General features: G+C 38.7%; 2 protein-coding genes across 3 annotated transcripts in view; one reads left to right on the forward strand and one right to left on the reverse strand.

Annotated features, from left to right (window-relative positions):
- Positions 1-781, reverse strand: part of Taf7 (TATA-box binding protein associated factor 7) — a 77,848-nt gene extending 77,067 nt beyond the window's left edge. The window contains exons 1-2 of one of the 2 annotated variants that reach the window (XM_067144436.2): positions 533-781; positions 243-374 (exon numbers count right to left, since the gene is read on the reverse strand). In XM_067144436.2, coding sequence (XP_067000537.2) covers positions 243-374; positions 533-613 — 213 coding nt within the window. In that variant the 5' untranslated portion in view covers positions 614-781. The remainder of the gene's footprint in view (positions 1-242; positions 375-532) is intronic. The other variant, XM_067144438.2, reaches the window with a different exon arrangement.
- A 482-nt stretch (positions 782-1,263) lies between these two features.
- The window catches only part of Hcs (holocarboxylase synthetase-like protein), a 307,518-nt gene continuing 280,892 nt past the window's right edge, over positions 1,264-27,889 (forward strand). Inside the window, exons 1-2 of the mRNA XM_068226846.1 lie at positions 1,264-1,498; positions 1,705-1,873. Coding sequence (XP_068082947.1) covers positions 1,726-1,873 — 148 coding nt within the window. The 5' untranslated portion in view covers positions 1,264-1,498; positions 1,705-1,725. The remainder of the gene's footprint in view (positions 1,499-1,704; positions 1,874-27,889) is intronic.

Raw genomic sequence — 27,889 nt, forward strand, 5'->3', positions numbered from 1 at the left:
AAGAATGATTTCTTACTGTACTTAGAAAGTTTAGGTTGAATGTGGCTGAACTGTAAGGCTTAGGATTTTTTTAATTTGTTCTTAATACTAGACTTTTTTAATTAATTATACTGTAGATGTTACTCTACACATTATGTGACTTTTCATTATTATTATTATTATTATTATTATCATTATCATCATCATCATCATACTGTAGTTATAATGAAATTATACTCACAGGTTTATTCTTAAATATTTACCTTGGCGTGCAGCAGCCAATGATCTACACGCACTTCACCATACCGCATATCATTTTCGAGTTTTATTGATAATCTGTCTTTTAAGTGAACAGATCCACTTCTCAAAGCTTCTCGGAGAGCTTTAGCAGGTTCCTATAACAAGTGCGACATAGGCTACATACAGAAATCGAAACCTCACTTTGAGAAATACTACAAGTCAGTGAAAGCATAATGACGAAAGCAACAAATAATAGAGAAAGTTAAGAGTATATTTACGAATACGCACAATACATATTTACAATACAACTTACAGGAGGAAGTCTTAGTACAAATTGGCTTTCTAACTCCGCTGGCGGTTCGACCTCTCTTTTAACTTCGACATGCCGATTCATTTTGTTCTTCGGTCAATACAACGAGCATATAATTTTACCACAATGTAAACCAATGCAAGTAAGGAAGGCAATGGCAGAAATCTTGATAAATCACCAATTAAGAATTAACACTAAGAAGACAGATCCACTTAAACCTGTTCAACTGTGCTCGTGCGGTCTCTGTTTTTATTTTTTAACAACAGAAAACAGCTGACCGAAATAACCAGGTTCCCTTACCAACCTAAATTTATGAAAATCACTAAGTAGATGACCTCCTTGATTCTAATTCTGTCAACACAGAAACAAAATTCATTATTATAAGTGAAATGTTCAAATATTTTAAAACCGTAACTAACCAACATCTAAAACTCCCCAGATCTATCATAAAAAGGCATCATCGGTGAAATTTTAAGCGAACGCAAACTTCCTTGTATTCGAAATGGTGAACATTCGCTCAACTTCAGAATTAGTTTAAATTATAGCTGTAGTTTTACTGACTCATCTGAAATAAAGCCTGAGAATTAAATATTAATTGTGATGCTCATGATTTATTTCTACAGAATTTCTATAGCACTGACTGCTGTATAAGTTGATTCACTTTGGAGAGTAAACTATCAGCACGATTAGGAATACACCCCAGTCGATGAAAGTTACCGGTGTTGCCAGAAATTAGTATTACATTTGTAAACTTGCACAGCTCTCTTGTTTCTCATTAATGTACAATATATTAATAGGTGACAGTGCACGGCTAGTGCACCCTCTGTCATAATTTTATTGCACATCTAATTTCTCTTTCTATCTCATAAATTTAAGTTCGACACATAGGCTAGATAAACTGAGAGTTTGTCAATATCTGTTCTCTCTCCTCTCTCATAATGCATTGGTAAAAACTCTTTAACTTGCAAGGTAATAATTCTGTTGAAGTCATAAATCAATAGATGAATTGCCCATACACATATCATTGGTACATATATTTCTAAGAAAATCTTGGTTAACTTTATGTATGCAAAACTAGAAGGACTATAAGTTACTTGGTAGATGTCATCTGGATTTGTAGCCTTGTGTTATAGTTGAGAATTCTTCATGTACAGCTATATCTTGTTCTTTCTCAGATAATTTGAGCGGTGAGAAAAATGTTGCTGACATTGTACTATCTTGCTGCTACATGGATACAGTCGTGGCGCCTCAGCTCGATGAGATCAAAAATGATTAATGTGTTTAGCCACAATGGTAGTCTGGTGTTTTACAAAGAACTAGATTGTATATCCTCTGATTCAGAAGGTATTTGAATGTGTGGATTATTTAGTGTAAGTCTTAACTGTAATCATTGTTGTGGAAGTAGCATAGTCCTATTTTATATATCTGCAATTTTTAATTGAACATTAAAGCAAGAATTCTACACAAATTGTAGTTAAGACAGGAAATATTTTCCCTAGACCAAGACAGTATATAAATCCATACGTATATTCTTTGCACGTACATAAGTGAAACACGCCCCTACTCTCTCCTTGCACATATATTCATTTCTCTTCAGGCAGTGTCAGTAAAAATGTAGACAAATGCTGTGTTTCAGTACTGCCTATTTCAGTACTTCAAAGATAAACTAATAACAAGCATAAAATATTAAAATTGTAAATTTACTTGTGTTCCTTGGGATTCGCTTTTTTCATTCTGGTATTAGTCTCTTCTCCCCATTAACCTACCTTTCTTTTAAATTCAAGAAGTGGAATGTTAAAGGCAGATAAACTTATCATTCTTACTCATCACTTTGAGGAATAGATATTTTATCCTGATAGACAAATCTTCTCCAAACATCAGTCTAAGCCTGCAATCAACATCCCTTCATACTTTAATATTTAGATTTTTTACAGTTCCACCTCTTCAATACCGTACAACATTTTATGCAATCTGAGTTACGTTAAAGTTACTTTAAAAAATTGTACTAGTTTCGACCACGTTCGAGGTCATCATCAGCCAATAACTCAAATTATACAAAACATCAATAGACCAAAAACAATGTACAAGTACAATAATGTTGGATAAAGCATGTGAGAATTAAAAGTTGAGCAGATTTTGGTTACTATAGTGTAACCTTGCAAAGTTAAGACTGAAAATGAGAAATAGTCACAATGGTATTAACTTGATAAAAACTTTTAAGCTGTGCATGTAATATATTAAACATTAAAATGAGGCTCAAAGTAGCCGTTAAAAAACATTTCTAGTGAAATGTTCTTGAGGGATCTTGAAGCTTGTGTTCTAATGACCAAACGACATAGTATGGTAAATGTCATATAAGATTCAATTGTGCACATGATGTAAATAAAGTTGAATACAGTACAATGATGTTGTTGAAATAGGTCACAAAGAGATTCTTCATGTAGTGGGCGAATGTAGCGCTTGAAGGTCAGATTAGTTCAAAGGCCTAGGTGGTAAGGACTCACAGTTCAATACAGAACGAGTCAGGACTCATTAACACCTACTCTCAGTCCTGTCCTACTAACTACGCTCTTCATACCACTGCGCAAGGTCAAACTTTTTATCCTGATAGACTAATCTTCTCCAAACATCAGTCTAAGCCTGCAATCAACATCCCTTCATACTTTAATATTTAAATTTTTTACAGTTCCACCTTTTCAATAACGTACAACATGTAAAAAATTTTACGGCTTTTTTTTTAGCCTCATTTAAATGTTCAATATATTGCGTGCACAGCTTAAATGTTTTTATTGCCAGGCGAGTTGGCCACGCAGTTAGAGGCGCGCGACTGTGAGCTTGCATCTGGGAGATAGTTGGTTTGAATTCCACTGTCGGCAGCCCTGAAGATGGTTTTCTGTGGTTTCCCATTTTCATGCCAGGCAAATGCTGGGGCTGTATCTTAATTAAGGCCACGGCCGCTTCCTTCCAACTCCTAGGCCTCTCTTCTTCCATCGTCGCCATAAGACCTATCTGTGTTGGTGCGACGTAAAGCCACTAGCAAAAAAAAAAAAATAGTTTTTATAAAGTTAATATCATTGTGACTGTTTCTCATTTTCAGTTTTAACTTTGCAAGGTTACGCTATAGTAACCAAAATCTGCTAAACTTTTAATTCTCACATGTTTTATCTAACATTATTGTACTTGTATATTGTTTTTGGTCTATTGATGTTTTGTATAATTTGAGTTATTGACTGATGATGACCTCGAACGAGATTGAAACTAGTGCCATTTTCTAAAGTAACTTGTAATGTAACTCACATTGCATAAAATGTTGTATTGAAAAGGTGGAACTGTAAAAACTTATTGAAATATTAATGTAATCAAAGTTCAGTAGGGACCAATCAACATGAAATTTATATCCTACAGTCAGTCCCTCCATGCTCTATTATTTACTAGCTTTTACTGTTGATTAGTAAACATTCCTCCTAATTCTGAACTGTTATAAGTCATTTGATGCAAATGCTTATGTACTGGTAACGTTTAATTTGTGACCAAACTGTAGAGTGTGGTCGATCTAAGTTTTCCCCTTCAAATATCTCTTGACTAGTTGAAGATAGTGATAAACAACTTTCATTTTGAAGGATCAGGCCTAAGAGGCTCATAAATGAAAATGGAATGTGTGTCCCTTGTTCTAATAATCACTGAGGCAGCTATACCAAGATTAAAAAGAAAAGTGAAACTACAGTATACGTAGCCACTCATGATGTTGTAGAGAGAATAAAAGCAGAAGCCTGCATCAATGCAGACGATTTAATGGTGGGGTCACATGGCATAAGAGAACTGCAAAAGGCAATCAGCACACGATCAAAGGGCAAATGTCAGTGAACTGACAGACAACTTAGAGAAGGCTGAGCATATGACTTTCAGGAGGGGTGGATGGTCAGCCTGAGATGTTAAAATATTCCTTAAAGGAGTCAAATAATACAGTCGGTAATTTCAGGTGTCTTATATTAACCTTGCAGATTATAATAACTTTCGTCAGGATTCACACTAGACAAAAAGCAGCATTAGCTACAGAAGCTATTCACATCATCAGAAACATAAACAGATCCTCTCTTGCCTCCACCTTGGCCTTATTTGAAGCTGAGACCATCCCTATCCTCACCTAAGGAGTAGAAATAATTTGGGACCGACTAAGCACAAGGGACCTCCTCTGCATTTAAAAATGTCAGAGCATACTTCCTGAAGGTTGTTCGCAGGGTCTCTAAATACGCACAGTTGAGACTAGTCTGTGAACTCGCCAAGTAGTCCTGCCTAATTGAGAACCTGAGATACACATTTGCTGTACCATCTGCAGGCAGCTGGAAGAAATTGCAAGAAGCAAGGGAGAGAAAACAGAAAGAGATCTGGCTGGATTACTAGGTACCAGAAGCCATAATAAACAGAACTTGGACTAGGACAAATCACAAGCTTCGCTATTTCATGAATTCCCTTGTAGTATACTGTTGTCATCAGAAAATATGCAAGACGAAGTCTTATTGTGATCCTGAACCCAGTTATGAATGTGAATTCAGTGACTGAGACTGTGACCGATGTCGTAGTGAATTGTGAGAAATGTGCGAGTTTCATCATAGACTTCTTCAATAACTGAAACTTGTCAGATTTATGTTATGCATGATTTGTGCACATTGACATACATACATACACACATACAGTGCATACATTACTATTTTTTTTTTTTTTTTGCTACGGGCTTTACGTCGCACCGACACAGATAGGTCTTATGGCGACGATGGGATAGGAAAGGCCTAGGAGTTGGAAGGAAGCGGCCGTGGCCTTAATTAAGGTACAGCCCCAGCATTTGCCTGGTGTGAAAATGAGAAACCACGGAAAACCATCTTCAGGGCTGCCGATAGTGGGATTCGAACCTACTATCTCCCGGATGCAAGCTCACAGCCGCGCGCCTCTACGCGCACGGCCAACTCGCCCGGTTTTTATTGTCTTAGACAACCATTATTTGCCCTAACAATGTTTAAAATGCACAGTCTGTCTCCTTGGCGGAATGGTCAGCATTCTGGCCCTGATTTGATATCTGGCCGGGCCAACTACATATAGTTTACTACTTTGGTTCAGGGACTACTGTACTGTAAGTATCTTAATATACTTCTCTTCGCATACACACAACAGACCACACTATTAATCATCACAGAAACATGCAATACTGAATAAATCCCTCTATACCAGGCAAGTTGGCCGTGCGGTTAGGGGCGCGCGGCTGTGAGCTTGCATCCGGGAGATAGAGAGTTCGAATCCCACTGTCGTCAGCCCTGAAGATGGTTTTCCGTGGTTTCCATTTTCACACCAGGCAAATGCTGGGGCTATACCTTAATTAAGGCCATGGATGCTTCCTTCCAATTCCTAGGCCTTTCCTATCCCACCGTCGCCATAAAACCTATCTGTGTCGGTTCGATGTAAAGCCACTAGCAAAACAAAAAAAAAGAAACCTTCATGTGGGATTGGTGGCAGGAAAGGCATTCAACTGTAAAACTGGGCCAAATCCACATCAGTTGCCAACCTCATAAACTGGGAAAAGGGCAGAGAGGAGAAGAAGAATGGGCGAATTGGCCGTGCGGTTAGTGGTGCACAGCTGTGAGCTTGCATCCGGGAGATAGTGGGTTCATATCCCACTGTCGGCAGCCCTGTAGGTGGTTTTCTGTGGTTTCCCATTTTCACACCAAGCAAATGCTGGGACTGTACCTTAATTAAGGCCTCAGCGGCTTCCTTCCTTCCTATCCCATCGTCACCATAAGACCTATCTGTATCGGTGCGATGTAAAGCCAATTGTAAAGAGAAGAAGATTGAAAATTATAATTCTCCTTTTACTTACTCCTGGAACCTGTTTTCCCTTTTCATATACTCTTAATGTGCCTCTATGTCCTCTGCAGTCCCAAAAGTGCAACTATCCATATAATTTCTTCTGCATCTTCATGTCTTCCACATTTTCCACTAATTTTGTGTTTTTAACTCGCCCATAGCAATGTCCATTTCAGCTTCTACTATTGGTTATATATCTTTTTGTGTTTCATACCTTTTTAAACCTTCAACATTTCTTCTTCTTTGTCCATTATAAATCTAGTGTCAACATTTACATTCTTATAGACATGATACTGTATAGGCTTTTTGGCTTATGCCATGTCAAGAAAATAAGGTGAAATTCTTTACGTTTTGCAGAGAACTCTGCTCTGCGTCATCAGAAGAAATCTCGACTGTCCACGAGAAAGGCTTCTTAAACAATGACTCTTTAAATTTAGACGTTACAATAGAAGTGGAAATGGTACATCCATTCGCCACCAGATGGCTTCCAGGACGTGGGACAGCGCTAGCGTTTGAAGCGGAAGCTGACCGAATCAGTCTAAGAGGTTCACATAACATGTGTATGTAACATTGACAGGTGTGTGACGTTGACACAAGCCTGGAATGAAACATCTGGCGATGAGGAACGTACGAATTTGGAAAACATAGAGACGAAATAACAATAGTGAAAGAGAGGGGGGGGGGTTCTCGGTGTTTTCCAAATTCGTACGTTCCTCATCACCAGATGTTTCATTCCAGGCTTGTGTCAATGTCATATGTTACGTACACATGTTATGTGAACCTCTTGAACTAATTCTGATGGTTCGGTCAGCTTCCGCTTCGAACGCTAGCACTGTGCTACGTCCTGGGAGCAATCTGGTGGTGAATAAATGTACCATTTCCACTTCTATTATAACTTCTAAATTTAAAGAGTCATTGTTTTAGATGCCTTTATCGTGGACAGTCAAGATTTCTTCTGATGTCGCAGAGCACAGTTCTCTGCAAAACTTAAAGAATTTCACCTTAATTTCTTGACTCGGCATAAGCCCAAAGGCCTATACCAGGGGTGGCAAACCTTCTCCGACTAGCGTGTCAGTGCAGGTCTTGTTTCTAGCCGAGTGCAGCCCTTGTAAGGCGCACCCTCCAATGAGGGTGGGCGGCATCTGCCATGTGTAGGCAACTGCCTGTTATTGTGGTGGAGGATAGTGTTATGTATGGTGTGTGATATGCAGGGATGTTGGGAACAGCACAAACACCCAGCCCCCGAGCCATTGTAATTAACCGATGAAGGTTCCCGGCCAGGAATCGAACCCGAGACCCTCTGAACTGAGGACCAGTGCAATTACCATTCAGCCAACAAGTCGGACATTGAAATGGTAGTTTAGGGGAAAGCATAAAATGCAATTAACTAAAATCTGTGTTATTAGTTGTGCTATCAGTCAGTAAAGTTATATAGAATTAAATTTCCGATAATTTATATCTTATATATGTTTACCGTACTGGCTATGATAACAGATATTCAAGGATTTCGACTTTTATTCTGAGTTCTCTGGGAAACCAAACAGCCAATCAGTGGAATAAATGCAAAAGCAACTGTATGTAGGCCTACATTTCTTGGTAATGAAATAGACTATCATTTACAGTTTGAATTTTAGCTTCTTTGAGAAAGCAATATACCCATAAACACAATATTGAAAACAAAAAATGAAGGTAAAAACATTTTAGTTTTTCTTTGTAAACCTTTTACTAAACTACAGGTCTTCGTCCTAAATTTACCATGGTATTTTGTGAAAAGCGTAATGTTAAAATATGCTATGTTGTTAGATTTTTGAGGTATTTGTTACATGTTAAAAACATTCAACTGTGTTAGACGTATCACTGAAGTAGTGTTCGTGTGTCACCTAGTGGCACGTGTGCCATAGGTTTGCAATACCTGGCCTATCGTTTCTATAAGTACGGGCCGTGAAAGCATCAATGGCAACATCCTCTTTTTTGTTTACAAGTCGTTTCATTGTTCAGGTAATCTCTTCTTTCCATGTGAACTGTTCTCAACTTCCTTCTTTCCTTCAGTAACTTTAAAAAAATATATTCCTTGTGCTTTATTGTTTCTATTTGCACTCTCTTCAGTCTATTTTGTTTTTTATTATCTCTACATATTTTTTAAATTAATTTTTATTAATTTTATTAATTTTTTATTAAGTATTTCTTTCATTATGTCTCTCTCTCTCTCTCTCTCTCTCTCTCTCTCTCTCTCTCATTTTCAGTAACTTTTTGAGCCCAAGTTCAATTCCAGCTCAGTCCAGTGGTATTTGTCATCATCATCAACAATGTCCCACTCCTGTCGCCCAGGTGTGGTTAACAAGCCTTCTCCACTCCTTTCTGTCCTTCCACTTTTCCTGCTCCATCACTTCCACCACATCCAGTCCAGCTTCTGTAATGCCCTTCCAAATCTGATCCATCCACCTTCTTCTCGGTCTTCCAACTAGTCTCTTTCCCTTAACTTCTCTTTCCAATTCCCTTCTTGCTACCCGTTCCTTTCCCATTCTTTTTACATGTCCGAACCATCTCAGTCTTGCTTTCTGCATGTTCTGTACTAACGGTTCTATATTTAGTTCTTCTCTGATTTTTATATTTTGAATTCTATCTCTTCTTGTCTTTTTGAACTTGGCCTCAGAGAGTTACTGAACATGAGAGAGAGAGAGAGACATAATGAGAGAAATATTTAATAAAAAAATATGTAGAGATAATAAAAAATAAAAAAGACTGAAGAGAGTACAAATAGAAATGATGGTATGTGTAAGGCTGGTTTCACACCAAGCACGTCCAGTCACGTCAAGTCCGTCCAGTCACGTCTAGTCCGTCAACAGGAAAATCCAACACGGAAATCTCCCTTTGTTTTGGGCTACCACAGCTATATTTCATTCACACAGACCATGTCTGTCAAGTCAACGTTAAACCAGTCCCGTCAAGTGGAAGGGGAACCAAACCGGGCTTGATTCTGATGCGTCCAGTCCAGTCCAGTCTCATCGTTTTAACAACACGATTCACATTCTGATCAGTGTAGTTATTTAGCGTTTTTTCCTTCTTGCGTCTTGTGCATAAATCTGGAAAAGTGGATTTTCTTTTATGCAATTTTCTTAATTATCTTTGCTTTGTAATTATGTTAATATCACTGTAATTATAATATTTATGTTAAAATAATATCATTTGTATTGAAATTATTTTGTGTGGTGTAATAAATACTTATTTGGATTAAGGGTAGTATTTGTGTTAACTTACCTTAAAAATATTGCTAGCCGAAGCTATGGTTGTATAGCCTTTCGGTAATTAGTGTTTTTCTTTTCACCTTCTTTCGAACTAGGTCATTAAGCTTCACAAACTTTCATACTTCATTCGGAAAAAATTATAAAATTTGAACGGATCGTCCACCAAGTCGCGAAACAAATGAGAGAAAGCTCTATATATGTCCCTTCTGAAATTAATCGGATGAACCCACAATCGCGATCTTGCTTTTCTTTCGGCGAACTATCCGGCGCAAAACTATAAATTTAACTAGCTCACCTTCCATTTCCAAGGCAGAAGGAAAACTGAATTCTATCCACACCTTGTCCTTTCCTCTGGGGATGTGACTGGACTGGACGCGCTTGGTTTGAAACCACATGACTTAACTAGACGGGCTTCTCCTTGACGGACCTAGGCGTACCCAGACGTGACTGGATTGACTTGTAAAGACTTCCTTGGTGTGAACCAGCCTTATTGCTCAAATACGCTAGCCTCATATCGATAGATTTACTGGCATGTAAAATAATTCCTATATATATCATTCTGGCTCCTCAGTATCTCTGGAAACCTTGCAATCAGTTGAACATAAAATGAATAATATTATTACCAGTATATTTCTTTTATTATGGTTAGATAAGCTTTCTTCCCTCCCCTGCGAACCATGTGACCTTGCCGCGGTGGGGAGGCTTGAGTGTCCCAATGAAGCAGATAGCCGAGCCGCAGGTGCAACCATATCCTATAGGTATCTGTTGAGAGACCAGACTAAGGAATGGTTCATCGAAAGGGGGGTAGCAGCCTTTCGGTAGTTGCAAGGGCGGCAGTCTAGATGATTGACTGATACCACCTTGTAATAATACTCAACATGACTTAACTGTGTTGATACTGCTACACGGCTGAAAGCAACGGGAAACTACAGCCGTAACTACCTCCCGAGGACATGCAGCTCTCTCTGTATGAATGATGTACTGATGATGGCTTCCTCCCGGGTAAAATATTCCGGAGGTAAACTAGTCCCCCATTCGGATCTCCGGGTGGTGGCTACACGAGAGCGGGTGATCATCAGGAAGATGGATACTGACATTCTGCGAGTCGGAGCGGAGAATGTTAGAAGTTTGAATCGTTGTGATAGGTTAAAGAATCTGAAAAGGAAGATGGATAGACTAAAGTTAGATGTAGTTGGTATAAGTGAAGTACGTTGGCAGGAAGAACAGGATTTTTATTCAGACTCTACCGAATTATCAACACAAAATCAAACAGGGGAAATGCAGGAGTTGGTTTAATAATGAATAAGAAAATAGGGCAGGGGGTAAGCTACTACGACCAGCATAGTGAAAGAATTATTGTCGTCAAGGAGACACCAAACAAATGCTCACCATAATAGTGCAGGTGTATATGCCTACTAGTTCAGCGGATGATGAGGAAATCGAAAGAATATATGAAGGGATAGAAGATTTAATACAATATGTAAAAGGTGACGAGAATCTAATTGTGATGGGAGACTGGAATGCAGTGGTAGGCCAAGGAAGAGAAGGTAATACAGTAGGAGAATTTGAATTGGGACATGGGAACGAAAGAGGAAGTCGGGTGGTTGAATTCTGCACTGATCATAATTTAGTCCTTGCCAGTACTTGGTTCAAACACCACAAACGACGGCTTTCTACGTGGACGAGACCTGGAGACACTGGAAGGTATCAAATAGACTTCATTATGATTAGGCAGAGATTCAGAAACCAGGTGTTGGATTGCAAAACTTTCCCAGGAGCAGACGTGGACTCTGACCATAACTTGTTGGTCATGAAATGCCATCTGAGTTGAAGAAATTGAAGAAAGGAAAGAATGCAAAAAGATGGGATCCCGACAAATTGAAAGAAAACAGCGTGAGGGATTGTTTCAAGGAACATGTTGACAAAGGGCTAAATGAAAAGACTGGAGGAAACACAATAGAGGAAGAGTGGATAATCATGAAAAATGAAGTCAGTAGGGCTGCTGAAGAAATGTTAGGAAGGAAGAAAAGATCAGCTATGAATCAGTGGATAACTCAGGAGATACTAGACCTGATTGATGAACTACGAAAATACAAGAATGCTAGAAATGAAGAGGGCAGAAAAAAATACAGGCGATTAAAGAATCAAGTGGATAGAAAGTGCAAGGTAGCTAAGGAAGAATGGCTGAAGGAGAAATGTAAGGATGTCGAAGGTTGTATGGTCCTGGGAAAGGTAGATGCTGCATACAGGAAAATCAAGGAAACCTTTGGAGAAAGGAAATCTAGGTGTATGAATATTAAGAGCTCAGATGGAAAGCCACTTCTAGGGAAAGAAGACAAAGCAGAAAGATGGCAGAAGCATATCCAACAGTTGTATCAAGGTAAAGATGTAGATGATTTGGTTCTGCAACATGAAGAGGCTGTTGATACTGATGAAATGGGAGACCCAGTTTTGAGGTCAGAGTTTGACAGAGCTGTGAGTGACTTAAATAGGAACAAGGCACCTGGAATTGATGACATTCCCTCTGAATTACTGATTGCCTTAGGAGAAACCAGCATGGCAAGGTTATTCCATTTAGTGTGTAAGATGTATGAGACAGGAGAAGTCCCACCTGATTTTCGGCAGAATGTTGTTATACCTATTCCCAAGAAAGCCGGTGTTGACAGGTGTGAAAACTACCGCACCATTAGTTTAGTATCTCATGCCTGCAAAATTTTAACATGTATTATTTACAGAAGAATGGATAAACAAGTTGAAGCTGAGTTGGGAGAAGATCAATATGGCTCCAGAAGAAATGTAGGAACACGTGAAGCAATCCTGACTTTACGTCTGATCTTAGAGGATCGAATCAAGAAGGACAAGCCCACATACATGGCATTCATAGATCTAGAAAAGGCATTCGATAATTTTGATTGGACCAGGCTATTTAAGATTCTGATGATGATAGGGATCGGATACCGAGAACGAAGAATTATCTACAGTCTGTATAAAAATCAGTCTGCAGTGATAAGAATCGAGGGCTTTGAAAAATAAGCAGCAATCCAGAAAGGAGTGAGGCAAGGCTGCAGTTTGCCCCCCCCCCCCTCCTTTTCCATGTTTACATAGAACAGGCAATAAAGGAAATCAAAGAGGAATGTGGAAAGGGAATCACAGTCCAAGAAGAGGAAATCAAAACCTTGAGATTTGCCGATGATATTGTTATTTTATTTGAGACTGCAGAAGATCTCGAAGTTGCTGAATGGTATGGTCGAAGTCTTGGGTAAGGAGTACAAGATGAAAATAAATAAGCCCAAAACAAAGGTAATGGAGTGCAATTGAACGAAGGCAGGTGATGCAGGAAATATTAGATTAGGAAATGAAGTCTTAAAGGAAGTAAATGAAAATTGTTACTTGGGAAGTAAAGTAACTAACGATGGCAGAAATAAGGAGGACATTAAAATGCAGACTGGCACAAGCAAGGAAGAGCTTTCTTAAGAAAAGAAATTTGCTCACTTCAAACATTGATATAGGAATTAGAAAGATGTTTTTGAAGACTTTCATGTGGAGCGTGGCATTATATGGAAGTGAAACATGGACGATTACTAGCTCAGAAAGAAAGAGAATAGAAGCTTTTGAAATGTGGTGTTACAGAAGAATGCTGATGGTGAGATGGATAGATCAAATCACGAATGAAGAGATACTGAATCGAATTGGTGAGAGGAGATTGATTTGGCTAAATTTGACAAGAAGAAGAGATAGAATGATAGGACACATCTTAAGACACCCAGGACTTGTTCAGTTGGTTTTTGAAGGAAGTGTAGGTGGTAGGAACGGTAGGGGTAGACCAAGGTATGAATATGACAAGCAGATTAGAGCAGATGTAGGATGCAGTAGTTACGTAGAAATGAAAAGGTTAGCACAATATAGGGTGGCATGGAGGGCTGCATAAAACCAGTCTATGGACTGATGACTCAAACAACAAGAAGAAGCTTTCTTCAGCTTATCCTAGGTATTTCTGGGGTTGCTGGAGCCACCTGGCTCATTTTAGATTTTGGCTGGGGATTTAAGGCTGGTGAAAATTCCAACCTGGGATCAGTAGGAATTAAATCTCAGCCATGGGGGTAGAAAGCCAACAGTTAAGCTACTACACTAATCACGCTCCCGATGATGATGATGTGACCCCATAGCTCAATTAGCTACCCGAATATTGGCCTGAAAATCATACCGATTTGAGGTAGGAAGAAATGCCTCCTCTCAACTCTGAACACCTAGGGAGATGCTGGCAGCTGCTCTAATATGCTTGGTGACATGCTATGTGACAAACCAGCCGTAAAAACATGTGGTCGCAATCTTGTGGAATTATGTTTTTTGGATTTAGTACTAAGGCTAAGGCATCCCCTAAGGTGACACACGTTGGCAAGGCCCGGTATCAGCAAATCATTGGCTTTATCTCTGATGTGCAGTGATATGATGTCCGTCTGATGAAGATTATCCACACCCCAGACGGATGAAAAGTACACTTTTTCGGTGTATATGCCCTGCAGATATGTCTGCCTTAAACAACAAAAGATGCCTTCTGGGAGATGCTTGAAGAGAAGGCTGCCAAATTACCTCTAGAAGACTACCTCATTATCACCAGTGACTTAAACGGACATGTCGGTCACTAAAAGGAAGATCATGCAGCCCATGGTGGACATGTTTTTGGGGAAAAGGACGACGATGGCTAACAAATCCTCGATTATGCAGAAGCCCATGACCTGGTTATCATGAACACCTGGTTCAAAAAGTGTGATTCACATTTATTTACATACTACAGCGGCACAAAGACAACTTGGATTAATTACATTCTCTTTGGGCATGGAGACCCTAGTGTTAGACACAAAGGTTATGCCATATAAAATTGTCGCGATGCGACATTGACCAGTCATCTGCAAGCTGCGTATCAAATCGCCAAATTCTGAACATGCACTTCATACAGGACCACAGAGAATCACTTCAAGGAAAAAGAGGCCGATGTTGTTGCACGAATAACATTGCCACTGAATACTACAGTCAAAGAGAGCTGAATCAAATTGAAGGAGCCTGCGTGACAGCTGGCATCAATAAACTGGATCGCATCTCCAATGAACCCATCAAGGAGAGATTTTGCATTGCACTGATTCAAGACAAAATGCGTGAGAGTCATCTACCATGGTTTGGATGTGCACTAAGGACAGGGGCCAACACTATCACAAAGACGGGTTACATGTTAGAAATTGTCAGCAGGAGACCAAAAGGACAATCAAAACAGCAATGGGTCAATACTCTTCACAAAAATCTCAAGAGTATCATTCTCCACCCTGACGTGGCCTGGACAGAACTAAATGGAGACAATGAATCCATATAGTGGACCCCACCACCAGGAAGGGCAATCGCTGAAGAAAAGGAAGGAGATTAATAGTAATAATAGCTAGCTATTAGCTACAAGTACATAAGCCACCAGCCTTTTCTTGACCACAGGCAGTTGTTCACTATTTCGACCACTTTGCACCAGATTCTCTTCTCTCTTTCTAGAAGATTCATTAACCCATGTACCCAGGTCTGGAACTTACTTCTTTCTTGAACCAGTATTTCAGAGAGACTGGCCAAATCATCCTTCACTACAGTTGCCCATGGAGTGATATTTTCCAAATCGTGAGAAGATCAAAAATTCTTTGTTCTGGTAGTGTTCTTGTTTCGAATAGGCCTATTAACAACCATGGTATTCAGCGTTTTTATTGGGGGCAGGTCGTGATGACTGCCCAGTACTTGTGCATTCTCTGGCTATGTTGCTCCTTTCTCTTTTTCATACAGAGTGCACCTGCCTTCTTATAGGGTGGTTTTTCCTGAAACATCTTTAGTCTCAGAATTCTTCTGAAAGGTGATCGGTCTTTGATGTTGCTTGCTGTTATTTGCAGTTCTTTCAGGTCTTAACCACTTTTGTTAGCCACAGTGTCCTAATATTTATGTTTTCTCACTATATGAAAAACTAGTTGGTCTGTTTGGTTGGTTTCATCCCCAAGATATGTCTGTAGAAGATCAGATGCCTCATCCTGGCCATAGTTGTGATATTTTCCACGTAATTACAGAGTTTCTGGTTGTCTCTCCTGTATTCAACCCCCCCCCCCCTTTTTTTTCTTTTTTTCTTTACTGGTCCCAGTATCCTTCTCTTCTCAACCTTCAGTATGTCCACAATTTTGGTTTAGAGGCAGTTCAATTTGTCTGCCTGACCTTTCCGTTCTAGTATCATCATCATCATCATCATCATCATCATCATCTCTATCCTACCTTGCTTAACATTCAACATTGTACTCTTTCTGCTCTGCCAATAAACGTGCTCTTAAATTGTTTCCTATTTTTTTCCCCCTCACTTGCCTTTTATTTTTACCTGTTTATCTTTCAATTTCCATACTCTTATTCCCCTTTCTCTGTCCTGTGATTGTGCAGTCCTACCTATTTTCAGCTTTGCTATCACTGCTCTGCCAATACCACTAGAAAATGTTTCGGTTATGGTTGTATCATCCATTAGTTTATAATTTGTTTTCCCAAATAATATGCAGTCGATCAACATTTTAATTCATCTGTCTCTTCAGCTAAAGCTGGTATTCTTCTGTTTTTTTCTTCCTGAAAAGCGTACCTTATCAGATTGTTTCTCAACTAACTACTTTCAAGGCCATCTGGCCTTATAATTTGACCAAAATACTTGGCAGTATGCTGCTGTACTATTGTACTGTCCACCTCCGTAGTGTAATGGTTAGCACTGTTAGATGCCATGCTCGGTGGCCCAGGTTTGGTTCCCGGTACTGCCAGAGAATTAAGAGATTTAAGAATGGCAGGAAGGCTTGTATATAGTTCAAAGGGTACTTGCCTGAAAAGTGCTGCAACACCTTGCAATGAGGACACAAACTTACTTTACTATTGTACTTAAGTATACTTTCAGTTTAGCCAGGTAAGTTGGCCATGTGTTTAGGGTCGTGCAGCTGTGAGCTTGCATCCAGGAGATAGCGGGTTTGAACCCCACTGTCAGCAGCCCTGAAGATGGTTTTCCGTGTTTTCCTCATTTCACACCAGGCAAATGCTGGGGCTGTATGTTAATTAAGGCAACGGCCGCTTCCTTCCCACTCCTAGGTCTATCCCGTCATTGCCATAAGACCTATCCGTGTCAGTGCGATGTAAAGCCATTTGTAAAAAAAAAAAAAAAAAAAAAAAAAAAAAACCCCTTTCAATTTGAGCTCTACATTAGTACAAAAATTAGCATTGTTGTGTAAAACCTAGATAGTTAAAATAGTTGAAGTAGTTGTATAGTTAGAAAATTCATGTTGTTCTTGTAAACACTTCCCAGCCCCATTGAGCATATAACTCAGCTACTGATTACACCACATGCGCCTGAGTATTGTCCTGCAGAATGGTGGAAGGAGTCTGCAGAAAGTTTCACTGGTTCTTTCAATTACTTGAAAATTGTATGACAGATACCTTGAGGTTCCACGTATTCAATACAACTTACAATCTTATAGATCAATGTACTTTTTTTTTTGTATTAAAAACACAGACGTTTCATCTCATGTTTGAGATATCTTCAGTTGTAAAATATCATTAAGATTAAAATGCGATAAGACTGGCCGTTGAGAATATTCCTATTATACATTTTAAAAATCAATCTTTTTTGTTAAATTGTTGTTCATCCTGTAGAGAAAAGTCCTTCACATTTTTTAATACCTTTAAAAACACAATGTTAACTGTATATATACATTATAATCTAAAACATTTAAGAAACACACTTAGTTGTTCTGTTGGAAACAAAACTAAAGTTTATGTAAAATTGGGCTTATTTTTGTCAACAATTCTTCAATATTTATTGATTATACAAACTGTTGTTTTTTTGTTGTAGCCTTATTTCAAACTGTACGGAAGATGGGATATCTCAAGGTGTGTTGTAAACCAATACGGACCTAGTATACCATTTCAAAAATATCAGATATTCATAAAAGTACTTCATTTTGTTTTTAATATAATTTATTTACTTTTATTCATAAAATTTATTGTCAAAACAGGCTTCCGATGGGGGCTCGAGCTTAGGATACTTTAGCTAATATATATCTTGACTAGCTAAAATACCCGAAGCTGGAGACCCCCTATGGGTGGGGGCAGTAGAATAACATCCACAGTATACCCTGCCTATCTTAAGAGGTGACTGAAAGCGGCCCCAGGGACTCTGAACTTTGGAGCGTGGGTTGGCGACCACAGGGCCCGTAGCTGAGTCCCGGCATTGCTTCCACTTACTTGTGCCAGGCTCCTCATTTTCATCTATCCTATCTGACCTCCCTTGGTCAATTCTTGTTCTTTTCCAACCCCAGCGGTATTAGAGTACTTGAGGCCTGCAGAGTCTTTCATTTTCACCCCCTTCGTGGCCCTTGTCTTCTTTGGCCAATACCTTCATTCTTTGAAGTGTCGGATCCCTTCCATTTTTTTCCCTCTCTGATTAGTGTTAATAGAGGATGGTTGCTTAGTTGTACTTCCTCTTAAAACAAAAATCATCACCACCACCATCACCACTGAAGCTGGAGCACCCATCGGACGCCCTTTTTGACAATATATATCTTGACGAGGGGGATAAAGTTACTCACGTCCGTAACACTCCTTAAGCTACACGTGTCCCACGGGTGGTTCAAAATGAGTGACAGCGTGGCAACGGTATCTCAACGATGAAAACCAACTGCCTTTTTCAAGGCAAAATCAACCCATCAAGTGAAAAAGGATGAAAAGACATACATACATTATCATTATAGACTGTTATGCCTTTCAGCGTTCAGTTTGCAAGCCTCTGAGAATTTACTAAACGTCGCCACAATCCTCGATTTGCAACTAGTGTTGTGGCCTCATTTAGTTCTATACCTCTTACCTTTAAATCTTTAGAAACTGAGTCTAACCATCGTCGTCTTGGTCTACCTCTACTTCTCTCACCCTCCATAACAGAGTCCATTATTCTCCCAGGTAACCTGTCCTCCTCCATTCACCTCACATGACCCCACTACCGAAGCCGGTTTATGCATACAGCTTCATCCATTGAGTTCATTCCTAAATTAGCCTTTATAACCTCATTCTGAGTACGCTCGTGCCATTGTTCCCACCTGTTTGTACCAGCAATCATTCTTGCTACTTTCATGTCTGTTACTTCTAACTTATGAAAAAGATATCCAGCTTTCGCTCCCGTAAAGCAAAGTTGGTCTGAAAACAGACTGATGTAAAGATAGTTTCGTCTGGGAGCTGATTTCCTTCTTACAGAATACTGTTGATCGCAACTGCGAGCTCACTGCATTAGCTTTACGACATCTTGATTCAATCTCACTTACTATATTACTATCCTGGGAAAACACACAACCTAAATACTTGAAATTATCGACCTTTTCTAGCTTTGTATCACCAATCTGACATTCAATTCTGTTGAATTTCTTACGTACTGACATCAATTTTAAGGACACTTCCTCTAAAGCATTACTTTGTCAATTTTATACATTTTTCATCTAAACAGTGTTATGTGGCTGAAGATGTTGATAATATACGAAACATGTACCACTTTTGACCATTAAAAATTGCCTTAAGCAATCATTGTATCGACTAGGTGGAAAATAAATACTTAATTGTGAATCAGTTTAGTCTTCGAGAGGCTAATTTTCATACCGCTCTCATTGCACCTTTTTTCAAGTTCCAAGATATTAGACTGCAGGTTTTCGGCACAATCTGCCATTAAGACCAAGTCGTCAGCATAGGCCAGACTGCTTACTACATTTCCACCTAACTGAATCCCTCCCTGCCATTTTATACCTTTCAGTAGATGATCCATGTAAACTATGAACAGCAAAGGTGAAAGATTACAGCCTTGTCTAACCCCTGTAAGTACCCTGAACCAAGAACTCATTCTACCATCAATTCTCACTGAAGCCCAATTGTCAACATAAATGCCTTCGATTGATTTTAATAATCTACATTTAATTCCATATTCCCCCAGTATAGCGAACATATTTTCCCTTGGTACCCTGTCATATGCTTTCTCTAGATCTACGAAACATAAACACAACTGCCTATTCCTCTCGTAGCATTTTTCAATTACCTGGTACATACTGAAAATCTGATCCTGACAGCCTCTCTGTGGTCTGAAACCACACTGCTTTTCATCCAACTTCCTCTCAACGACTGATCGCACCCTCCCTTCCAAGATGCCAGTGAATACTTTGCCTGGTATACTAATCATTGAGATACCTCAATAGTTGTTGCAATCCTTCCTATTCCCTTGCTTATACATAGGTGCAATTACTGCCTTTGTCCAATCTGAAGGTACCTTACCAACACTCCATGCTAATCTTACTACTCTATGAAGCCATTTCATCCCTGCCTTCCCACTATACTTCACCATTTCAGGTCTAATTTCATCTATTCCTGCTGCTTTATGACAATGGAGTTTATTTACCATCCTTTCCACTTCCTCAAGTGTAATTTCACCATCATTTTCCTCCTCCCCATGAGCTTGACTGTTCACAACACCACCAGGGTGATTTCCTTTTACATTGAGAAGATGTACAAAATATTCCCTCCACCTCTCCAGTGATTCCCTGGGATCTATTATGAGTTCACCTGAATTACTCAAAACACTGTTCATTTCCTTTTTTCCTCCCTTCGTAAGATTCTTTATTACTGTCCAGAAAGGTTTCCCTGCTGCTTGACCTAGCCTTTCCAGGTTATTACCAAAATCTTCCCACAATTTCTTTTTGGATTCAACAACTATTTTTTTGCTCTATTTCTTTCGTCTATGTACAAATCGCTGTCTGCCTCGGCCCTTGTTTGGAACCATTTCTGATAAGCCTTCCTTTTACATTTACAAGCTGCTCTCACCAAGATGAAACGAAAACACTAAAAATCCTCGAATGGAATGCAGGAGGCCTTTCGAATCCCAAAATGACTGAACTCAACAAGACACTAATAGATGTAAACATAGACATATTAATAGGGAACGAAGCTGATATCACTGAAGAATACATCACATATTACCAAACCAATGGATACAAAGCATACGGCGTACACAAAGGCAGACAAATTGCAAGTGGAATCCTTGTAACTGTCAAAAAATGACCTCACAGCAAACTTAGTCAAAAAGATGACACAGACACCAGTGAAATAGTAGAGATAACAGTGTGGGTAAACAACACCAAAATACAAATTTATAGATTGTACAGCCCTCCAAACAACAATAATCTCAATTTTGATATACTCCAACCTCATAAAAACTCTATCATAGTAGGAGAAATCAATGTAGCATCCCAATATTGTGGATACAGTTATGAAAATGCATTTGAATAGCAACAGCTAATTCCTACTATACGAACAGAATCAGCCAAAAACCTTCATGCACTACACAGGAAACTCGACCAACCCAGATTTAGCTTTCGCATTAACCAACATTGCGGATCATTTCAAAAGAGACTTAATCTGCGACCCAGAAAGCGGACAATGAATGTTAGTTATCACCATGAAACTAGAGATGAAGGGAAGGAAACCTAAAGGAAAGATTTTTTGGAACTGTAAGGAAGCCAACTGGAACAAATATAAAGAAACAGTGGAAAGAAGAATGCAAGACATAACCAATCAAGACTTTCCACACCAAGCTGTGTCCAAGTTTAGTGCAAAAGGAACTATACCGAGAGGAAAACTATATAGATATGAACCCTTTTGGAATGCTGAACTAACTGAATAAAAAAACAAGGGTGACAAAGCAAGAGAAATTGCTGAAAATGCTCAAGGAAAAAGCAGTGAACAAAAATTACACAGTGTCGTCGAGTGGAGACGAGAAAACGCAATATTGAAAAGAAAAATCAGCGGAGCCAAGAAAACAACATGTGATAAATTTATTAACATAATAGACTACAGAAAAGATGGACCCATAGCACACAAATTACTCAGTTCATTAAACAATAAGTACCCAGAAAAATACAGCCGCACTATTAAAATAAATGCCAATGTTATCACTGATAAGAAGAAAATTGCCAATAAGTTTAATACATTCTACTTAAACCAATATAAGATAAATAGGAAGTTGAAAAAAAAAAAAGAAGAAAGGAAACTTAAAAAAAAAAAAAAGAAACAGAAAACACATTTGGAAGCACACATCTAGAAGAGGTGTTTACACGAGAGTTCTCCAAGGAAGAAATGGATGAAGCAATTCGTAATATACAAAACAAAAAACAACCTGGAGATGACAAAATCTTCCCAGAATTCATAAAAAATATTGGCCCCAGTGCTTGCAAAACACTCCTAAAAATGTACAATGTCATTTGGCTCAATGGTTTACCTCTATCAATAGACTGGACTAAAGACACTATCATCCCAATTTTAAAATTTGGGTAAGATGAAAACGAAATGGAGTCATATTGACCCATAACCCTAACTTCAGTACTCTAAAAAATGTGTGTAAAAATGATATCACCGGGCAAGTTGGCCGCGCGGTTAGGGGCGCGCAGCTGTGAGCTTGCATCTGGGAGATAGTGGGTTCAAGCCCCACTGTCGGCAGCCCTGAAGATGGTTTTCCGTGGTTTTCCATTTTCACACAAGGCAAATGCTGGGGCTGTACCTTAATTAAGGCCACGGATGCTTCCTTCCCACTCCTAGCCCTTTTCTATTCCATCGTCGCCGTAAGACCTATCTGTGTCGGTGCGACGTAAAACCAATAGAAAAAAAAAAAGGTATCAACACGTCTAAATTGGTATTTGGAGAAACAAAAATACCTTGTTGAAGAACAAGCAGGATTCAGAACAAACATGTCAACCTCAAATCAGAAACAAAACTTGTCCAAGATGTGAAACAAGGCTTCAACGACCAGAAGAGTACATTCAGTCTTCATAGACTTTAAAGGAGCCTAATATACCGTCTGGAGATCAAAACTCATCAGCAAGTTAAAAAAATATGGAGTAAGAAGCATGCTGAATTGGTTTGAAAGATTCCTAAATCAGAGATGGATCAAAACAAGATGGGAAGACATGGAATCATGTTGCAAACAGTCTAAAATAGGTTTACCACAAGGAGAGAGATCTAGCACCATAGTTTTCAACATTTATATCAATGACCTACCGAATAAGTTGAAAAATGTTAACGTATTAAGGTCAACATGTTCGTTGATGAAGTCATTATCTGGATGTCAGCCAGTAACAAAAGCAATGAACAGGAAAGGCTAGAACAAACAATGAATGCAGCTTTGGAGGAACTTATCTCATGGACCACTAAGATCAATATGATTGTCAGCAAGACAAAAACTGTATATCAGTTCTTCACACTTAAACATGAAAACACCAAGTTCAAACGCAAACTGGAAGATGACCATCTAGAAAAGAGCAACAGCACTAAATATCTAAGTGTGACACTGGACAAGAAATTAAATTGGAAAAACGAAGTAAGGAAAATATCCACAAAAAAAAAAAAAAGTGAATAAACAGATTAACCTGATGAAGAGACTAGCAGGCACTAAATGGGGATGTACACAAGAGATACTCAACATCACATGTGAAACCTATTATTAAATATAGAAGTGGGATAATAGTCACAGGAAATAAAACATGTCTAGAACAACTGGAAATAATATAATCAAATGCCTTAAGATTAATATCAGGAGCAGTTAAAACAACACCAATTGCAGCACTACAGCTATATACAAATAACCCACCAGTACAAAGAGAAATACAAAAACAAGCTGCAGCAACTTAGTTAAAATGGAAGCATTCCAAAAAGCAAAGTTGATACCCAGAATAAACTACTAAAAACCCAAGAAACACCTATAACTGCTATTAAAAATATTTTGAAAGCACCAAGTATACCATCCAAAATTGAAACCATCCCTGAACCAATAAGCCCATTGGACTACACCTCAGTACAAACCAATGTATCTCTCCCAGATAATCTCAAAAGAAGAAGAAAGGAAAGGAAAAGAAAAAAGAGAGATGGCATTCCAGTAATGCTGAGAAGCTCAGCACTTAGTATGCTAAACGAAGAATATCCTCAAAATCAGTGCTTAAGGGTGTTCACAGACGGCTTGCAAATAGATGACAGAGGAGCATGCGGTGAAGTTTTCTGCCAAGTAATCTCACAATATGCTCCAGTTGGCAGATATCATAACTTCGATGGAGAAACATAAGCCATCTATCTTGCCTTACAAAATCTGATGCAAGTGTAATGGATTAGTAGAACTTGGAAACAATTCTCTAAACCCATGGGTAAATAGTGAAAAATATAGAGTTTGATTAGTAATTATTATTATTATTATTATTATTATTATTATTATTATTATTATTATTATTATTATTATTATTATTATTTCTTTTGAGGTGTAGCTATGAAGTTGTTTACGTATATTCTTCTTCTTGCGTTAGGGCCTACTAGGGACCACATTCCAATTTCAATTCTTCATCCTTTGTTGTTGTTGTTCCTTTTTTTCCAATATTCCTTTATTGTTTCACTATGTTTCTTTTTTCTTTCTTCAGACCACTTTGTGCCAGTTTTCTTTGCCTCCCTCCCTTGGAATCCTTCCATCTTTAAAGTTTCTTCCTGAAAATTTCTCTTTCCATTACTTCTTCTTTGATGCTGTTTCTTCCCAAGTCCAGGTGGTGGTTGACTTTTTCTTCCAAAGATACGTGAAGATCTTTTTGGTTAGTCTACAGTACTGTCATCCATTCTGTAAATATGTTCAAAAAATAGCAGTCTCCTCTTCCTTACTGTTATAGATATGTTTTCTATGTTCTAATAAATTTCGTAATTACTTCTCAATTTCCAAAATTCTGTAGTTTTTAGAGGGCCTAATATTTTTCTTATAATTCTTCTTTCTAGTACTTCCATCTTTCAAGTTTATAATTGAGTACTAAGCATTCACTGGCATATAAGCTCTGGTTTCACAACTGTGTTGTAGTGCTTTATTTTAAGATTTTTAGATAAACATTTTTTTGTTGTATGTATTTTTTGTTATACCATATGCTCTTTCCATTTTGTGTATCCTTGCCTCTATAGCAGATTTTTCCAAACTATTTTCTTGGATTGTTTCCCCCAAATATTTGAATTGCTTTACCCTTTCGATTGAACCAACTCTGTTCCTAGCAGTTTTGGAGCATTTTTTATATTCGTCATTAATTTTTGTTTTCTCTGCCAAATTCTTAAGCCTGCCATGTTGGCTGTCTCTTCCAGATGATTTACTTGTATTGCTGCATTAGTCAAGCTTTCAGAGAATGTGGAAAAATCATCTGCAAACACTAGGCAATTTATTGTAACACCTTTGTTCTTTCTTTCCAGCATAAGTGGTAATATATTATGGTGCTTCAGTTTTCATTCCAAATTCTCACAACTTTTTCAAAGATACAGTTGAAAAGGGGTGGAGATAAGCCATCACCTTGTCTGATACCTGTTTTCATTTTAAAAGGTTGTGATATCTCACCCTTAAATTTAACTTTTGAGACTGTACCTGTAAGGGTTTCGCGGATCAGGTTTGCCAATTTGGTTTTAATTCCAAACTCACAAATGGTTTTATCTAAGATTTCTCTATCAACAGAGTCAAAATGCAAATTTATGGATTGTACAGTCCTTGTACATGTGCAGGGACCAATTGTAAAGTGATGTTTCTCTTTAAAGTTTTTAATTTTGTTAGTGCATGTTTTTAATGTCATGAATTCTTGATGAATTCTTGTTCATCTATTATTATTATTATTATTATTATTCTTTCTTCTTTCTTCGTTATGCCCGTTTACAGAGCGCGTTGGAACTTGTTAGCTTGATGATGGTTTTCCTTTCTTCTTCTCCTCCCAAAATCTCTTCATGAACTCGCTATGCTGTTTCTTGTGTTCTTCCGTCCATTGTTTCCCTGTGGTTCTTTTAGCCTTTTCCGTGAACGTGTGCTTTGCAACCAGATTCCCAAAAGCCTTGCGATCCCTGATGACATCTTCTGTGATGTTCATTTCTTTTAAGTCCTGCTTTATTTCCTCAAACCAGCTTATTTTGACCTTCTTTGAATTAATTATACCAAGCAATCTTTTTACATATGTAGTGTCGTCCATTCTACAGATGTGGCCATAGAATTTCAATTGCGTACGGTATTGTACAAATCTACAGTTTTCCTTTCGATCCATATACCATTTACATGAATGGGGCCATATATTTTCCTCAGAATTTTTCATTCTTGTTTTTCAATTTCATCAATTTTAGAGTGGCCTCCTAGAGATGGGATTTCTGAGGCATACAAGGCTTCCGGAAGAACAACAGTCTTGTAATGCCGAAGTTTTGCATTTCGTGACATCACTCTTTTATTGTAGTGGTTCCATGTTATTCGGCACGCTTTCAGGAGTTTGGTGGCTCTTTCTAAATTAGCTTTCCTGTCCAATCCGGATGGTACAATGATTTCTCCTAGATATTTGAAGGAAGGGACCTGTGTGATTATTCCATAATTTGTCTGTAGTGGGGATCTTTGGATATTCTGGTGTCCATTAGCCATGATGTGAGTCTTCTCATACGATATTTGGAGGCCTGTCTTTGATGCTATCTCATGCAACTTCTCTTATGGCATACCTGGTTTCTTCACTAGTCTTGGTAAAGATAGCTAGATCATCAGCAAAAGCTAGGCACTTCACGTTAATTCTTTGCCCCCGAGTACCAATGTTTATACCTTCGATTTCTTTTCCCCATTCCCTGATGACTTTGTCTAACACTAAGTTAAAAAGGATTGGGGAGAGGCCATCTCCTTGTCGAACTCCTGTATGCACTTCAAAAGGCTCTGATAGTTCACCTAGAAACTTCACTTGAGATGTTGTGTTTGTGAGAGTCTGGCGGATTAATTCTGTGGTCTTCTTGTCCACACTGAGCTCTCCTAGGATGTCTACAACAGTTTGTCTGTCGATAGAGTCATACGCCTTCTTAAAGTCTACAAAGGTGGCAAATGTGGTGGTACTGCGGCGTATCCTTAATATCGTCTTCAGACTCCAAATTTGCTCAGAACACGATCTACTTTTTCTGAAGCCTGCTTGGTATTCACCATTCAAATGATCTGTTTGTTGTTCTACTCTGTTTAATAGCGCTTTAGATAGAACCTTGTATATAACTGGTAAAAGGGATATGCCTCTGTAGTTGTTGGGGTCCGCTCGATCGCCTTTCTTATGTAACGGATGGATAATGGCATTCTTCCAGTCCTTCGGAATCATCATGGTCTCCCATATTTCTGTTAGGAGCGTATGAATTCTTCTGATGAGGTCATCTCCTCCTATTTTCAACATTTCTGCAGTTATGCCATCGTTCCCAGGGGCTTTATTACTTTTGAGCGATTTGATTATCTCTTTTATTTCTTGAGTTGTTGGGAGCTGTGAGTCTGGGTTTGGTGGAGGGTTTTCAAACTGTAGTCTTTCAATTGGTGGATCGCAGTTCAGTAGATTTTGGAAATAGTCAGCCAGTATCTTGCTGTTCTCTTTACTGTTTGTCTCTAGTGATCCGTTAGGTCGACGAAAACTTAGTGGTGGTGGTTTGTACCCTGATAAGTCCTCATGAAATGTCCTGTAGAAACTCCGAGTGTTGTTTTTCTGGAAATCCTGTTCTATCTCTGCGAGTCTGTTTTTCTCGTATGCACGTTTTATAGGTCAGTTTTTGAGTTTTAAGGAAATTCTGCCATCTGTCGACTGTTCTATGTCCATTCCATTGATTCCATGCTTTGATTCTGTCATTGATAGCTTCATCACAGGTTGTGTTCCACCATCTGTGTTTACGTTTTCTGGGTGGCTGTCCGAATTTCATTGCTGATGACTGTAATGTGTTGCGAATATCTGGCCATACTTTAGGATCTTGATCGTGTATGTCATGTACGAAAACGTCAGCGTTCTTCCTCAGGCAGTCCGGATCCACTCTTGGAAATCGGCTGCCTTAAGGTCTGGATCTGTTTGGTTGGAACCTAACCTTGATTTGCGTAAGGTAGTGATCTGAATCGACAACTCCCTTCTGTACTTTAACATTCTGAATCTCAAGCATATTCTCTACGGAAATAGCAACATAATCAATCTGGAATTCCCCTAGCAATGGGTTAGGTGATCTCCAAGTTTTCTTTTTATGTAAAGGTCTCATCAAGTGCGTGGACATGAGTCTCAGCATGAATGATGTACAAAAGCTTATTAGACGTTCTCCATTCTTATTAGTCCGCCGATGTGCAGGATGAAGTCCTACGATTGATCTGTATTTCTTCTCTCTGCCAACCTGTGCATTGAACTCC

The sequence above is a fragment of the Anabrus simplex genome, chromosome 3, assembly GCF_040414725.1.
Source record: "Anabrus simplex isolate iqAnaSimp1 chromosome 3, ASM4041472v1, whole genome shotgun sequence".
Lineage (NCBI taxonomy): Eukaryota > Metazoa > Arthropoda > Insecta > Orthoptera > Tettigoniidae > Anabrus > Anabrus simplex.